Raw genomic sequence first — 15,423 nt, forward strand, 5'->3', positions numbered from 1 at the left:
AGTAACTGAATGTGTTCTTTTTTGAGGAGTGTTCCATAAGGGTTAGCTTTCTCTGGTTCTTGGTTGATCATAGCCATAATTTAAGTCATTCTGAGTAATAAAGATATAAAAAAGATACAAAAATTAGCTGCTGTTTAAAAAATGCACTGCCTGATTCTGAGTAAAGATTAAGGGTTTTTTTTTGGAGTATAAACAAATTGATTTTAGAAATGGTATTTTCTTCTTTAAGTGCTGGAGAAAAACAAAATTGAGAATAAAATTTTTGAATGAAACCTTAAAAAAACCCCAAAAAACTAATATTCACATTATTTGACATGTCCTTTTGTGCATCTTCAGTTGTGCTCCTTACACTTTGAGGCTTTGCCAGCAGTCTGTGTTCAAGTTGGGTATTTCTTTTATTTTTCTGTATTGCATCAGGACCTCAAAATATAACAGGAGAAGCTACTTCTTTAAACTGTTATTTTCAAGCTGTACATAAGCATTGCTCTCCTGAGAGTTTATGGCTTTTGTGTATAACTTTGTAGACTCTAATCAAAACCAGGGTAGTTTAGGCAGAAGATAATGGTTTTATGTTTCTGCTTCCTCGTCAGTCTACAGGAGATTCTCAACATTGCAACTGCAGTCGTGTCCTGTACCAGCAGATCTGTCTGAAAGCAGCAGCCATAACACTTTGAACATCTTACTTTTTAAGAAATGAGAGAATATAGATTAAAAAAAAAAAAGCGCTTAAAACCAATAAAAAATAATATATAAAAATCATCTTTATTCTAAAGGCTAGAGGGAGGTAGGAAATTTGCCACGGAACAGGTCTAACACATTAGATCCTGTTGCCTAAATCTGAAGATTTAGTTTCAGAATTAAATAGCATTACAGTTGAGTCAGTGCTGTATTTTCTTTTCCTTAGAAGAAAGGTGTCTTAACACCTAAAAGAAAAGTGAGGGGCAGACCAAGAACCCCCACAAAGGAGTTAATCTATAGAGTAACTTTTTAATATGTCCCATGAATGGTTCCGCTCTCTTTGGCTGTGTTAATTGTGGCATTTGAGAGCATTGCTGTGCACAAAATTCAGTTGCCTATACTATTAAACTCTTCTATACTATTGGACTGACAACTTGTGTGCCTTTGGCCATGCTAATTAGCACTCTTGCAGTCACTGCTGGGCAGCACTGGGCTGGCAGACTGCTGAAGGCTGTTTTCAGTAGGCACGTGAAGATTAACATAAATATTTGTCATCCTGTGCCAGCTGTCAACCACTTCTGTAAACCAACATGGTATAATTTGCTAATGAAGATTTTTAAGCTTGAGGCTTTGTATTTCAGTGACTCTGTGCTGGAAGATCATAAAAAGTAAAAGGTGCTAAATCAGGAACTGAGGTTACTGGACACACCCTTCAGTGGATGGGATCGTAGAAGGACAGTGTAAGTGAAGGGTTACTTTCAGTATAAAGAGCTTGTATCTGTTAACATCATTCCAGCCACATAAAAAAGGGGGGAAGGTGTAGCCAACAACAAAAATCCTCTATCTAGAGTATATAAAAACTATCAATAATGTTGTGTTACACCAAAGGAAGCAATTACATTAACGCGTTTCTGTCATCTGTAATATTATTAGTACATTAAAACTGCTTGGGTCAGAACTAATTTTTTAAACTTTTTTTCTGATAAACTTGTGTTTTGTATTTTCATTGGTAAGCACATGTTTTAGTTTATAATTGGTTGTGAGAGGATTTAAGTGAAACTGATGCAAAGAAAAGTTACATAGGCATCTGTGGCAAACATGCACACAGTAGTTAACACCCCCTCAGCTAAAACAACTTCTTTAGCGGCTGTGGTATCTTGTCTGTGCATTAGAGAAAAATCTCTACCTTTGTTTTTCTCTTCTATTCAAAGAAAACAGTCTTAGAAACAATAAATATTTACTTTACTGTAGGCAGTTTAACTTCCTTTCTGTTCTTCAGAGTGCTAATAAATGTACTGGAGATTTCCATCTCTGTTCTTCTATTAATTCCTCTAATGAGCCATCATAAGAGAAGAGTGTTGAAGAAAAGATTCAGTGTGTTGTCTGCATTATTACAATGTTGTGTATCAGACATCAATTTCAGTGACCCTCACCTACCAAACTTATTCCTCTCGTGTTCTGGTCCTGGTTTCCCTCATTATTTTTTCCCCATCTGATCTGGAAGTTGAGTATGTGCAGTCCTAAGTTCTCCAAAGTGTTGGGGCATATTCAGGTAGGCCCTGTACAGGATCTGTGGTTAACTAAATAAAACTAAGCAGTTGGCCCAAAGAGCTGTCTTGTATTTTGTTTCTAGTGCATGTTCCTAGGGGTTTTATTCATAGATTTTGATGTTAAGTTCTTAGAGTTGTCATTGCTGTTGCTTATAAAAGGCTTGGATCATAGAGTATGTGGAGTAAGCTACTGCACGTGTATATTCTTCTGAGGTTAAGGAGAGTTATCTGCATGATAATTGGATTCTTAATGTGTATTCTTTCTGATCTGGATTCCTTTTTTTCTAAAGAATATAGGAAGGAATCAGCTTATGTGGCAACAATCTCTGCAGTGATCTGCAGAATAGAGCACTGTGGGCAGTATTAATATGACACAAATGAAAAAAACAAATCGTGTTCAAAGAAACACAACCTAAAAACCCCAAAAATAACAGTGAAAAAACCTTTTTGTTCAAGTATACCCGAAGTGATCTATATGTAGATAGTTCATACGAGAACTGATGTTCAGAAAAACTGTATTAATCAAATTGTTTCAGAAAGTGTAAATTATAGATACCTTTTTGCAAATTGCATGTTTGCTTTGTAGTATACAGTTGTTCTTGGCTATTTCTCTGCTTAAGCAGCGGGGTTGGGCAAGATGACTTCCAGAAATCTCTTCCAACATCAACCACTTCGTGATTTTCCAAGAACATTTGTGTAGCAGCTTATGAATGTTAATGCTGTTGAAGCATAGTGCAAAAGTCTGAGTGGTTTTCATTTTACTCCAGTTCTTGCCAATAGTGTCGATACAATTCAACTTAATTTGTCAACACTTTATGGCAATTTTGAATTGGAACTTAAGAACTAGCTAGCTGTGTCATGTAGGTAGTTTAGATTTGTAACTAAGTTGTCTGCTGATTAGGTGTTAAAACTGTCTGCTGTTCTTTTGTATATTATTATAATTGATTTTTCTCTCCGAAAAAGACTCTTGTCAGAAACTCTGCTTTCTTAAAGTATTACTATAAAACCTTTAAATGTACTTGTTTTTTAAAGTAGACTGAAAAAAACGTAATGGTAAGTTTTTACATGCTTCTAGAAAACAGTGCATTTTCTGATGTCTCCCTACTTTGGTTAAAATGTGGAGAGGGGTGTTTCTCACTACATGTGGTGTAATGGTCTCCCTGTTCACTGAGCTTGAGGTGGAATTGTGGGCTTCTTACTGTACTGTTATTACAAGGTGAAGTGAAATGTAGACATGGCTTTAACGCTCTAAATCTCACTTTAAGCTTGAATTTAGTTAGGAGAATCTGATATTATTTGTGTGTAACAGATTATCTAAGAGTGCAGGATCATGTTTCTTTTTGCATTAGCTTTTCAATACAAAATTTAGAGAACAGACTTTATTATGAGACACTTAAAAAAAAAATTGGGGGAGGGATCTACTGCAGCAACTTGAATTCTGTACTTGCATCTTGTTGCTACTTGTTATGAAACCTCATAGCATGGAACTTGATGAGATGGGGATATCTGTCCAAGTTATTTTATCAGCCAAATATGTTTTGGGGTTAGCTTGCACCTGTTTGTATAGCTTTCTGAAAATTCCTGGCTGGAATATAGTAACTGCTTCAGCCTTTTGATTGCCTCACTTTGCTCAAATGCTGTTTGAAGTGATGCAGTTAAATTAGGGGACAATTGCTCCTTGAGTTTGGAGATCGCAGTTCTGTGTCACTCTAGCAGTTACAGGAATATAGAAATTATGTTATGCTTGTGGAGCTAAAGTGAGATTTTTCTAGAGGGTCATAAAAACAAAATAAAATATAATTTTTTTTTTTTTTTTTTTTTTAATCTGAAAACCAAACATATTGCTTGTGGATAACTTTTCAGGGCTTGCAGATTTTTGTGAATGCTTACACATTTTATGAAGTGAATTTTTCAGATATCACAGGATGGGTGAAAGAATGAATCACTGTGGATTTATCATGTTTAACAGGAAAACTAAATAGTTTCATGTGGAGAATAAAACAATTAAAGACATTTTGAAGTGTGCTGAGCTTTTCCAAGAAAATAACTGTTGGGAAGCAAAGAAAAGCAGGTCTCTAGTACCAGGGCTGAGGTTCTAATGATATTGATGATTACATTAAATACTGCATGTTTTGATTTTTAAAGCTATGGTAAAGAAAGATGTTGTAAAAATCTGTGGTTCTTCTAAGGTTGTGATACATTTCACATACCTTCTCCCTTGTGCACAATAAAAGTGGTAGCTGCTCCTCGGACTTGTTCCATCTCAGCATCTTCTTTCTTATTTTAAATGTTCTTCATCAAAAAATACACAGTGTACATTCACTATTACTTACAGTGCTCCCTGAACAGAAACCTCAGAGGAGTGGAATTGCAACCTGCCTTTGATGAAAGAAGACTCAACACCTTTGTTACCTGAACCATGTTCTCAAAAAATGTGAGAGATGAGTTAAAGGCCGCCACTCCTCATAATTGCTTCTTGTAATGAATGTTGACTTTTTTTTTACCTTTATGTAAAATAAAGTATAAATCCTGTCTTGCTCTTGGGAGAGGGACAGGGGAAGAACTTTGGATTTTTTCTTCCAGTTTTTCCAACATTTTAAATGTTTACTTTAATTTGTTAGCAGACAGGTGAGAGCTGATGCATGTTTAGACAGAACTCCCTCAGGGTACCAAACAACTGTACTCCACCTGGGGACTGGGGGTGTACAACCAAATGTCCTGAGTTTACTAGAATTTCTCTTGTGATAGTGTTGTCAGCTTACTGAAAATGCTAAGGCTACAAAAAGCAACTGAGTAGGAGTGGAAAGAGCATCTGTTGTTTCTGAACATATCTGAACCTAAAGGTAGTTTTTGACTCTTCCAGAATGTTTTCCTCCCTTTCTACTACTTTGTGAAACTTTATTAAGTTGTTAAACATTTGTTCAGGAGAACTGAACATTAAACATCTTTCTAGTGGGGTAAAAACAGTTGCTATTTGGATTGCTACTAGTAACACTCACTTTATTCATTGCAATAAAGTATCATAGAGTACTAATTTGCCGTGACTTACACTTGGGAAGATTACTTGACATTCTTGTGTAAATTTAATGTAGGAAGAGGTTGTATTGGATAAACATTTCAGCTAAGGTAGATCCTGAAATGAGAACAAAAATGTCTAATTACTTCCTCCTACTTATCTTTTACAATCTGGTATATCTAAGAATGAAGGTATGTACCTTGTTGTTTGCAGTGGATTCAGAAGCTACAGTGCATTGCATGCTATCAAATATCCTGATTGAACATTGCACTACTGTGTTACTGTGGGTTAGCTGTGCCTTGACTACAGGACAAAAACTTTGTGAACTGAGTCCTTAGGGAGCTGGCTTAATTACCCAATATGCTTTTCTTATCTGGGGCCATGACACTGCAGAGAGCAATAATATCCCCCAAAAGAGGAAGTTTTTAGTTAGGCTAAAATGCCAGAGCATCAAAGGGGGTAGGTAATGGCTTTAACTTACATTCTTGTTCAACAGCTTGTTCCTGAAGCTACCCCTGGGGTTTGTTTGTTTGTCTGGTGGGTTTGGGTTTTTTAAAATCAGTCTTAATTTGGTTCTATCTATTTTCAGGTAAAATCAGAAGCTCAGAAACTTTGTTAATACTCCATGTTTGGGGGCTGGTATGTGAAATAGCAGTTGAGCACTCTTTGAAACTGAGAAAAGAAGAGAATTAACTGGAAAATTAGAAGCCCTGATGATAAGACAGGAATGAGGTTTACCACTGAATTTTGGGATAGAGTTCATATGCAGGTTTTTCTTAGCTGCTTATTCAATTGAAGTACTGCATCTTGCTTGCATAGATACCCTGTAACTCTCTAAATTGCAGAAATTACATGCCTCTTCAGGGCATGCAGTTCATGTACTGGTCTTGTTCAGTGAATGAATTAGGGCTGGAGGCTGGGTGTGTATTTTGGTTTTTTATTTTGTTTTACAAGTGTTGAACTGAGCCTCTGAAGGGCAATGAAATTAAGGTGTATGTGGAGGGTGTAATGATAACAAAACCCCCAAACAAAGAACAACCCCTCCCCACAAGCAAACAGGTCTGTAATTAAAAGGAATAAAGAGTTCCCTCTCAACAAAAGTTAATATCCAATGTGGATTTTTTTTAAAGCTGATTCACTACATGATCCACTTGGGTGGAGCTTCAGTTGAAATTTCCCATTTCCATGGTTAATAATGTGTTACTGTTCTCTGTGTGTGTGTGTTTAATCTGATGTAGTGCAGCCTCAGTAAGAGAGCATTTAGGTGACTAGGGAAAAACAATAAATTGCTATTTCCATCAAACAGTAGGGTAAAATAGCCTTCAGTTCCTTTTTCTTGAAAATTGGTTTGTAAAACTTCAGATGTGTTACAGTAGGAATCTGTTGTCTGCTGACTGCAGCAAAAGAGATGTGTTATAAGCGCTGTTTGTTTTGGGCTTACCAGTTTTATGTTGTGGGAGATATACAATGCAACACACTTCCTGTTGAAAATAATATTAAGAAATAAAATGTTAGAACAATACAAAATATAAAGTAAATTTGCATATGGTTATGCTTTTCAGTGTGTTATCAACATTAGTCTTACATAGAATCCAAAGCAGTGTACCAGCTACTAAGAAAAATGAGCTTTACCCCAGTCAAAATCAGGACACATTGGTATAAAATCAGTTACCTAAAAGGAATTAATAAACCAGAAAATGAGGGTAACTTGATGTAAAATGCTTTTCCTTTTTTAAACACAACTTCTGGGTTATGTTTCTCTTTCCTTTAGATTTTTCCTGAAAGAGCAATCTCTCTATATTAAACAAAATACTGAATGTATGGATAATGTGTCCAAATGCATTTTTACTGTGAACAAGTTGGGATTTTGTGTGCTTCTGTAAGATACTATAATAGCAAATAAAACTGTAGAAAATTAAGACTTCTCTTAGCACATTACCAAGTTTGTAATAAGAAAAATCATTTTTCAGACACAGGCTTCGTGTCCTATTGATCGCAGACCATTTCAAGCAGTGTGCAGGCTGGATGCACTGGATAAGCAGATAAAGGTATGTTCCAGACTTATTGGCTCAAATAACTTCTGTTGTAGGAACGTCCAAGTTATGCTGCAGCCCTTTATTCGTATAAAATGAAATGCGTTATGTTACATAAGCTTTCCTAACAAAGTAATTGCTGCTTACCAGTGTTTCTATTACATATTTGAAGCTAGGAATTATTCTTAATTATTTTTTCAGAGCAAGTATTTACTGTAGTTATAATAATCATAAAGCTGCTGTTGCTATTTTCTAGTATCTTTGAGCATCTGTGATATGTCCAAGAATAGAAGTACAGTAATTGGTCTCAAAGTGTTTTTTAAACTAGGTTTTGTAAACAACTGATATACCAATTATCATGCAATATTGCCTTTTTTTTAGCTGAGATGAATATTCTCTGTTCACAGCCTCCAATTCCCAGACAAAAACACATGAAGGCGAGAGGAATCAATTAATGTTAAACGTTGTTCAACCCAAATCTGAATATTTTTCAGCTCTGAATTCTTAAAAATACTGATATGGAGAGTAGTTTATCAAGTAGGAAAAAACCTCTTCCGATAGTTGATGCTAAAAATGCATATAGTAAGATGCTGATAATTCCATGTATGATTTGGAAATTTTTTGATGAAGTTATGCTTATAAGTAGTTCATAAGCTGCTGGTCTTGCACTTTGTGACATTTAGAAAACAGGCTTCCATTACTCATTTCTTGTACCTCTTGAGGCCCAGAAAGTCACCTGTAAAGGAGCCGTGCTAGAGATGCTTCCTTCTCGTAGAAAACTGTGCTTGCATATTTTGTCTTCTTTATTGCTGAAGAATCAAGGAAGCAGTTGAAATAGGATAAACTGAAGTTTACATTTGGAAAAGTGTAAAGGCTGTATCAAAATACAGTTTGAAAGATTGTTCACAGAACTGCGGTGTAAACAGGTGGGCAGAGAACAGTATCCTTACCTGAGAAAGAGCCATGGGAGCCGTAGGAGTAGATGGAATGTGTACCAAGATATGCAGACACAGTGGTCAGCATCATCAGTGGTGCTACCAGAAGACTGGCAGCTTTCTCTTTGTGATATTCAGAATTAGAATACTAATACATTAAGGGGTTGCATAAAAAGGCAAATTTTGGGAATGAGGAACTACAAAGTTTCTAATGCAAATGATGGCAATGTATCCATTTAAGCAACTTCACAGTGTGAAATAAAAGTTGTATTGTTCTCAGTGTTTTTGAAAAGTGGAAAAACCTCAGTATTGTATAAGATACAATTGGGTGTTTTCTAATTATGAGGAAGCATATTAAGTTGAGTGGTAGTTTACCAATTTCCCAAGGTGAATCCTGTGTACTCTGAACAACCAACTTAGATTGTAAAAACTTAACTTACAGATTCATGATGGAAACTAATGCATAGCTCTAAGACACTTGCAATGGCACTCTGAATTTTCAGGGCTTTTTTGGTCCTGTGAACTTAGTATGCATTGTCAGGCATTGTCAATAACATATCAAGGTGTAGATTTTTTTGTATTTTATGAAAAACAAAAGAAAAAATTCTCAAAACTGTGAAGTCAAAGAAGGAAGACTTGAAATGTTTTCTAGTCCTTCTGTTTGAGTTTAATTTCTGTATAGACCTGAAGAGACTTTGTATGAATTTAGCCCAAGTGTCATGACATTCTAGATTGGATTGACTGTATTTTACAACACAGGTTCAGGTTACAAAACAGCTAAGGAGGAAGGAGGAAGAGGAAAACTGTGCCTGCAATAAGGAAACTTACAGCCATGTGAAGATGAGAAGTTTTGTGAGGTTGGTCATCTGTGTAACTTCAAGCATTTGAATTGGAATATTTGAAATGTTTAAAATCAACTGGTTTAACATGTATGGGCTGAAAATTATGTAAAATTAGTTTTATTTTAGAATAAGTTAGTTTTTATTAGTAGTAGTTTAATTTTATTTTTATCACTGCTGTAATTCCCACTTGAATAGTTAAAATAGCGAGGAAGAAGTAAAGGGCAATATATTTCTTGCATTGAGCTCTGTGAAAGTTGCATTTTTCAAGCAATTGACAAATTTTACATTAATTTGAAATATGGCTACATCAAATTTTAACAGCATAAATATTTTTCTTTGTTTATCTAAACAAACTTGCACGTTATCATAAGCACTGGTAATGTTCCTGTTCTATAAAAAATAGTTCTAGTTAAAAACTGATTTTATTCTAGTAAGCTTGAGAGGGATCACTTCTACTGTTATATGGAAGTAGCATTTCTGTTTCCATAAACTTTATCTTGTAACATTTGCTGCATTGTTACAGGGGAAGCTCAGGATTACGTAGATTAATTTGCTAAATAGTGCTTATCTAAGGTCAGTGTTTAAAGGAATGTATGAAAAGTACAGAGTTCTTGAGGTTTAATGTGATCAGACTTCACTGCAGAAAATATAACTGGAGATAAATTACCTTTTTCAACTCATAAGAAAATAAGATTCACATTTTGAATCAACTCTGATATTCCTAAAAGGAAGCGGGTTATAACACCTTTCACATGTTGCCGTGAAATCAAACAAAACTGAGCATTCTGATTTAATACAGGATATTAATTCTTGTCTAAATTGGCTTCCTTTTTTTTCTGTCTAAGCTGTTTGAAGCACTGTGGCTTTTAATACATGGAAGATGATATTCATGATGCAAGTTCAGGTTTTAATAGCAGTTAGAACTTGGTTTATGTGCACAAAATAAAAATACCTTCAAATAGGAGAGGATTTTGTTTGGATGTGTCTAGAAACTGCTTTTTTAATGTCTTTTTTTGATCTTGCAGAAGAGCTGTATGTCCAGACAAAGGGCCAATAACAGTAAAATTAAGCAGAATTGTGAAGAAAAAATACAGTAAGTTGGTATTTGCCAGAATTGCTGTGTATTAAGGAACTCTAGAATATCTTTTCTTGATGAGCCAATTAAATTTTTTACAATTGCTTACATTTTTATATAAAAACCAAATTCCAAGTAGGGTAGAAGTGTGGAACTTCTAGAACAGAATTGCAGTATGTGAGAGTCCTGTTTTTATATTACTGGAAAACTGCCTCTTCAATTTAATTCACAAGTCAAATGGATATGGTTTCAGCCTCAAGTAATTTTCTGCATCAGGCGGCTGGGCTAATGACTAGCTTTTATTCATAGAAGTTTTTTTGGTGAGAGTTCAAACATAGGCAGCACTTAGCTGTGTTTTGGAGTTGCTATTCTGAGGGGCTTATTTGATAGAAGTTGTTTGGTAAGTTTTTTCTTAACATAGGAAATATGAAGCAAATACCTGAAGAGGTAAAAACTGCTTGGTATCTAAAAAGCTATTGTGAAGGTGCGTGCATTTTTATTTTACTCAGTCTGTACATAAACATTGTAAATACACTCAAGATATGCATTTTGTTAACCTCCCATTGCATTAATGATTTTGATGAACAATCAAGAACTAATATGCCAAAGTTAAGATGGAAGTTTTGTTCCTTGTTCCACAGGTAATATTTTGTATGACAAACAAAACAAGAAAACTTTCTCTGTGAAGATAAACAAGGTTGGTTCTGCTAATGAAACGTTTGTAAATGCTTTCTTACATTAGAGCATTTTTAAGACTACCTTCCTGCTTATTTTCCAGGCTAATTTCTATTTGTTAATTTTGGTATGATTCAAACTTTTTTATTTTGGCTCTTTTGGTCTTGAAGTAATTAGAATATAGTGCTAGGTTATAACAGCTTCTTTCTCAGATTAAACTTAGTTTTATGGAGGTAAATATTTTTATTTAGATTAGGATGTTACATTTTAAGATTCTGAACCCTGTTTTCATCCATCTTCACCGAAGGAAGATGGTTTCATCTACAAGCTGTCAGCCAAGCACCACTATATGAAGGTTTTTAATACTTTCAATAAAATACATAGACGTAATCAACCAAGTAATTTGTGTGAATCTGCCACAGACATTATGGTTTGCATCAAGTTGGGTTTTTTAAAATGTGAGATTTCTGTCAAGAAGGTTTCTGTTTCCAAGATCTTAGCCTATAAACACAGGACCACCAGACGCCAGATTTACAAGGAGCTGTAAAGGCTCTCTTGTTTGATTTCTACCGTCCCTCCTTTCAAAAATACTATGTGTCTCTGAGACACAAGTTCTTGATCAGTTCTTTCTTACTCATGGTTGTACCTGTACGTGAATGTGCGTAAAAAAGTTTTAGGCCATAAATTTAATTCTGAAGTGTAAATGCCATCATTTGCCATCATTCTGTCTTACCTGAAGTTTGACTATTTGGAGGAAAAGCTATGTTCAAGTCCCTGTTTTGGTTACTGCTTGGATTCATGTAGTATGGTGCATATGCTGTGTATTTTCAGCAGCTGATGGCCTGAGCTGTAACTTTTGCTCATTACACCATAGTTGTCAGGGATGTTGTTAGCTCCAGTTTTCCCATTCTAAGTCAGGTATTTGGAAATTTGGGTTCCATTGCCCTGTAAACTTTAAGTACCTTTCACTTCACTGAAGGGATTTTGAACTGGAAAGATAGAGCTTAACAATAGATGAGCCACTAATGTGACTTCATGGTTGGGGAATGCTTTCATTTTTAGTTTCACTGATTTATGGTAAAGTGTTTAATAGCATTAATGTCTCCAATAGTAGCAAAAAAATTGCATAAGCAAAAGTAGAACCATTAAAAACCTTCAGGAGGAGGCATGGGACTCAATTATCCAAGAAATGCTCAAAATTTAAAAGAAGGCCATAATGTACTAGCAACTACTTCATAAGGACATTTGTGGAACATTGGATGGCTTTTTTAATTGGAGGGGGAAAGGTTAATTTCAAAATTTATATTACTCTTAAAGTAAAACTTAAACTCCACAGTGTTTTAGGCAAAATTTAAAATTTATATTTATAAAATGTATATTTATTTATATTTATATGCTGATAAAACAGGATATGTTCCCAGCAAAAGCAGCTCTCTGTGCCAAAGTTTGATAGAACATATGGATAATGACTGCATATGGAGACATGTATTCTTATATATCCCACTACAAAGTTTATTTTTCATTTTTCTGAATTAAAATTATGGGAGCATTCTAAATTCCTGTTTTAAAATGCCAGTCACAGGGAATGAACAGGAAAGTTTTAGCCAGGTTTGAGGTGGTACGAGCCCTTTAGGTGCTGTGACAAAAATGGATCAGTGTATGTTAGTGCGGGAAGAGTATCTGGAGGACTATTGATGGTTTGTTGTTGGGGTTTGTTTTTTGGCTTTTCCCCTGCAGCCCACGCAGTGTCCGGCAGCAGAGCTCCCTGCACGCCTGCAAACACAACAGGCCAGCACACAGCGCACGGCTGGGCCTTGTTAGCAACATAAATTGGTGGTGTTATCTTTTGAAGTACAAAGTGGGTTCTAAGTGTTGTGCCCCTGTGGGAGGGCCCACTAACTAGGCACACCAGACAGTCTTCAATTCCATAATCCTACCCGAGGGCAAAGGAGAATCCCAGCTACCCTCATTAGCTTCTCTTGCTACTTGAAACTAAACATTTGGTGAACTGCTGTGCAGGGCTGTGAAGGTGCTCGAGCTGTACTTACTGTGGAACTTTTAGGTAGCAGAATTGTGCAGTAGTAATGATCAAGCTGATTTATTCATAATGCCTGTGTGGAGTAGTAAAGATTTTGCTTTATATAAAAGATGAAGTTTATCTGCAAAGAGCAGTTGTTGAAAATTTAGAGACTGAATAGAGAAAATCTGTTTGGTATAACTGCAAATCTCTGCATATACCTATGGAACTATTACGGTGTCTGCTTTTTATGAGCTAAAGTCTTGCTGACCTAATTTAATTTCAGTGCATCTTCATGTATTTAGTGTTAATTATTTTATTTTGGGTGTCTTTAATTCATAATTTATTTTTTGTGTAGCCCAGAAGACAGACCTGCTGGAATGAGTGCATCAGAACTAATTTCTTCAGCACACTTCTGGCTGGTGGTAGCAGTGAAGAATCCTTTTTTAGCTGTAGAAATGACTGGTTAGTGTGTACTAATGCTTTGTATAAATTGATGGGTTTCTGTATTGTAGATTCTGAAGTTCCTTCTGCTCCTACCTGTATATATACTGCCTTGAAATAGTCTCAAGATTGCCAGAGAAATCATTCATTAATGAAGAGCAGTTAAAGGATAAACACAAACGTTTTAAAATTAGTACTGTCAAGAGCACACCTCAGTTTCTGTCATGTGTTCAGCATCAGAAGCACACATTTGAGTATTTTAATCTCATTGATTTTACAAGTTTTAGTTCATGTTTAATTCCTTGCTGAATTGAAGTCTTGGATAGGAAAGGCTTAGCCCTGTTATTACAGCAGCAGTTACCAAAACAGTTAATGGTAAATATCCTGGTTTGTATCAGAAACAATCTTCTTTGTTGTTGTTCTTTGATTCCAAGAGGAATAATTTAAACATCCATGAAACAATTTTGCATTTAGCAAAATACTTAATTAAGCTTAATACTTAAGAACGGGTATATAAAAAAATTTTCATTGAATAGATGGAAGAAAAAGAAGAGTCTAAAAGAATGTTGTTTGGAAAATTTGGCCTAATTAAAAAAAATGTACTACATCTGTATGTTTTTGACATACAATCAAAATAGGAACATAAAATAGCAACTTTTTGCCATGCATGCAACTTTTTGCCATGTTTTTGACATACAATCAAAATAGGAACATAAAATAGCAACTTTTTGCCATGCATGCAACAGAATTTATCTGTCAAGGATACAAAGTTTCTCCATCCTTCAACTCCCCAGCAGACACATTTCATCCCCTTTTCCATTCCATCTGATTTATTTTGGACTTCTTTTATGTTTGCTGCAACTGTGTTTTTCCTCTAAGCAATTACCAATGCATAGTTTAATCATTACTGTTGAAAGTTCTAATACAGTTAAATTAAAGTCATTGGTAGGAGCAATTACTGAAATACAAAATTGCCAAAGTTACTTTTTACAACCTCTTGTATGAAATTTGTCTTTCAGTCCAGAATTCACAGAAGTCAATGCAGGGATCAGACAGAAGAGACAAGAACTGGAATTGTCCTGTTCATCTGTGATTGCTAGAGTTGAAAGGTCTGTGTTTTGGATTCATAGTAGATCTTCGTACTTCAAGTTGGAGTTTGATTAATTTAAATTGCTCTTTAGATAGAATATAATTTTCTTTAAACTAAATAGTGTTTGCACTTAACTTGTTAAATTTTTGTGTATTTGCTGCTTGGTGTTTTTATGTCAACAGATTCTTTTCTGTCCTAATACTTTTTTGGTACTTGTGACAAGCATAGTAACTCCACTGACTTATGAGACTTAATACGTTACCTTTTCACAGAAATGTGAGTTTGAATAGATTTTCTATTTGGAAGCTAATATTCAATGAACTTTTAAAATTATTTCTATCTCTAGATATTAGACTATGCTTGCTTTAACATCAGTTTGATTCTGATTCTCCACACCACCCTGTACCCTACTTTAATGGGTTGGTTCTATCACTTTTTCTGTAATAATTTATGAAAAAATCCTGTTTACATCTAAAAAGAGCTAATAGGAGTTGCATCGAGTGAGACAGAGAACATAAAATAATTCTATGGGTTTTTTTTGTCAGAAAGCAGAAGTGTGTTAAAACATGCCCCAAGGATATTTTTGTGAGTGTAAAGCAGAACCATAAAAGTAACTGATTTTAAAATAACACAATAAGAAATTAGTTCTAAGATCTTAATTTCATTATATATCTCTTTGGTATAAAAACAAAGACTAAAGTTAAAATACCAAGTGAAGAGTTTTTTAATTATTATAAAAAATTGCATTTCTGATTAAAATAATAAATTTATTACATGTACATTTTCTTAGGATAAGTTTCATTCCAACTCAGTGATAATGCAAAATTTGTAGATCTCTAACTAATGAGCTCTGTTTTTGCCTAAGGTTTGCTGAGTGAGTCTGACTGAGTATATATTTCTTTTGTTTCTATGAATAAAAAAAAAAGCCTTTTCTAAAAATCTCATGTAGACTATTTCTCAATTTTCTGCTGAAAAGGTTGCTGTTCTGATGAAGTACTAAATCAGCACTCAGACCCTTTTTTCCAGTACTATAACCTACTACTTTGTTGAATATTACTGCTCTATGTT

General features: G+C 34.8%; 1 protein-coding gene across 2 annotated transcripts in view; it reads left to right on the plus strand.

Moving 5' to 3' along the window:
- Nucleotides 1-15,423, plus strand: part of LOC131591839 (protein SCAF11-like) — a 48,061-nt gene that overhangs the window by 19,353 nt on the left and 13,285 nt on the right. For both annotated transcript variants that reach the window (XM_058862936.1, XM_058862937.1), the window contains exons 4-9: nt 7,215-7,292; nt 8,972-9,069; nt 10,080-10,147; nt 10,771-10,826; nt 13,180-13,286; nt 14,285-14,374. In XM_058862936.1, the coding sequence (XP_058718919.1) occupies nt 7,215-7,292; nt 8,972-9,069; nt 10,080-10,147; nt 10,771-10,826; nt 13,180-13,286; nt 14,285-14,374 (497 nt within the window). The remainder of the gene's footprint in view (nt 1-7,214; nt 7,293-8,971; nt 9,070-10,079; nt 10,148-10,770; nt 10,827-13,179; nt 13,287-14,284; nt 14,375-15,423) is intronic.

This window comes from Poecile atricapillus, chromosome W, assembly GCF_030490865.1.
Source record: "Poecile atricapillus isolate bPoeAtr1 chromosome W, bPoeAtr1.hap1, whole genome shotgun sequence".
NCBI lineage: Eukaryota > Metazoa > Chordata > Aves > Passeriformes > Paridae > Poecile > Poecile atricapillus.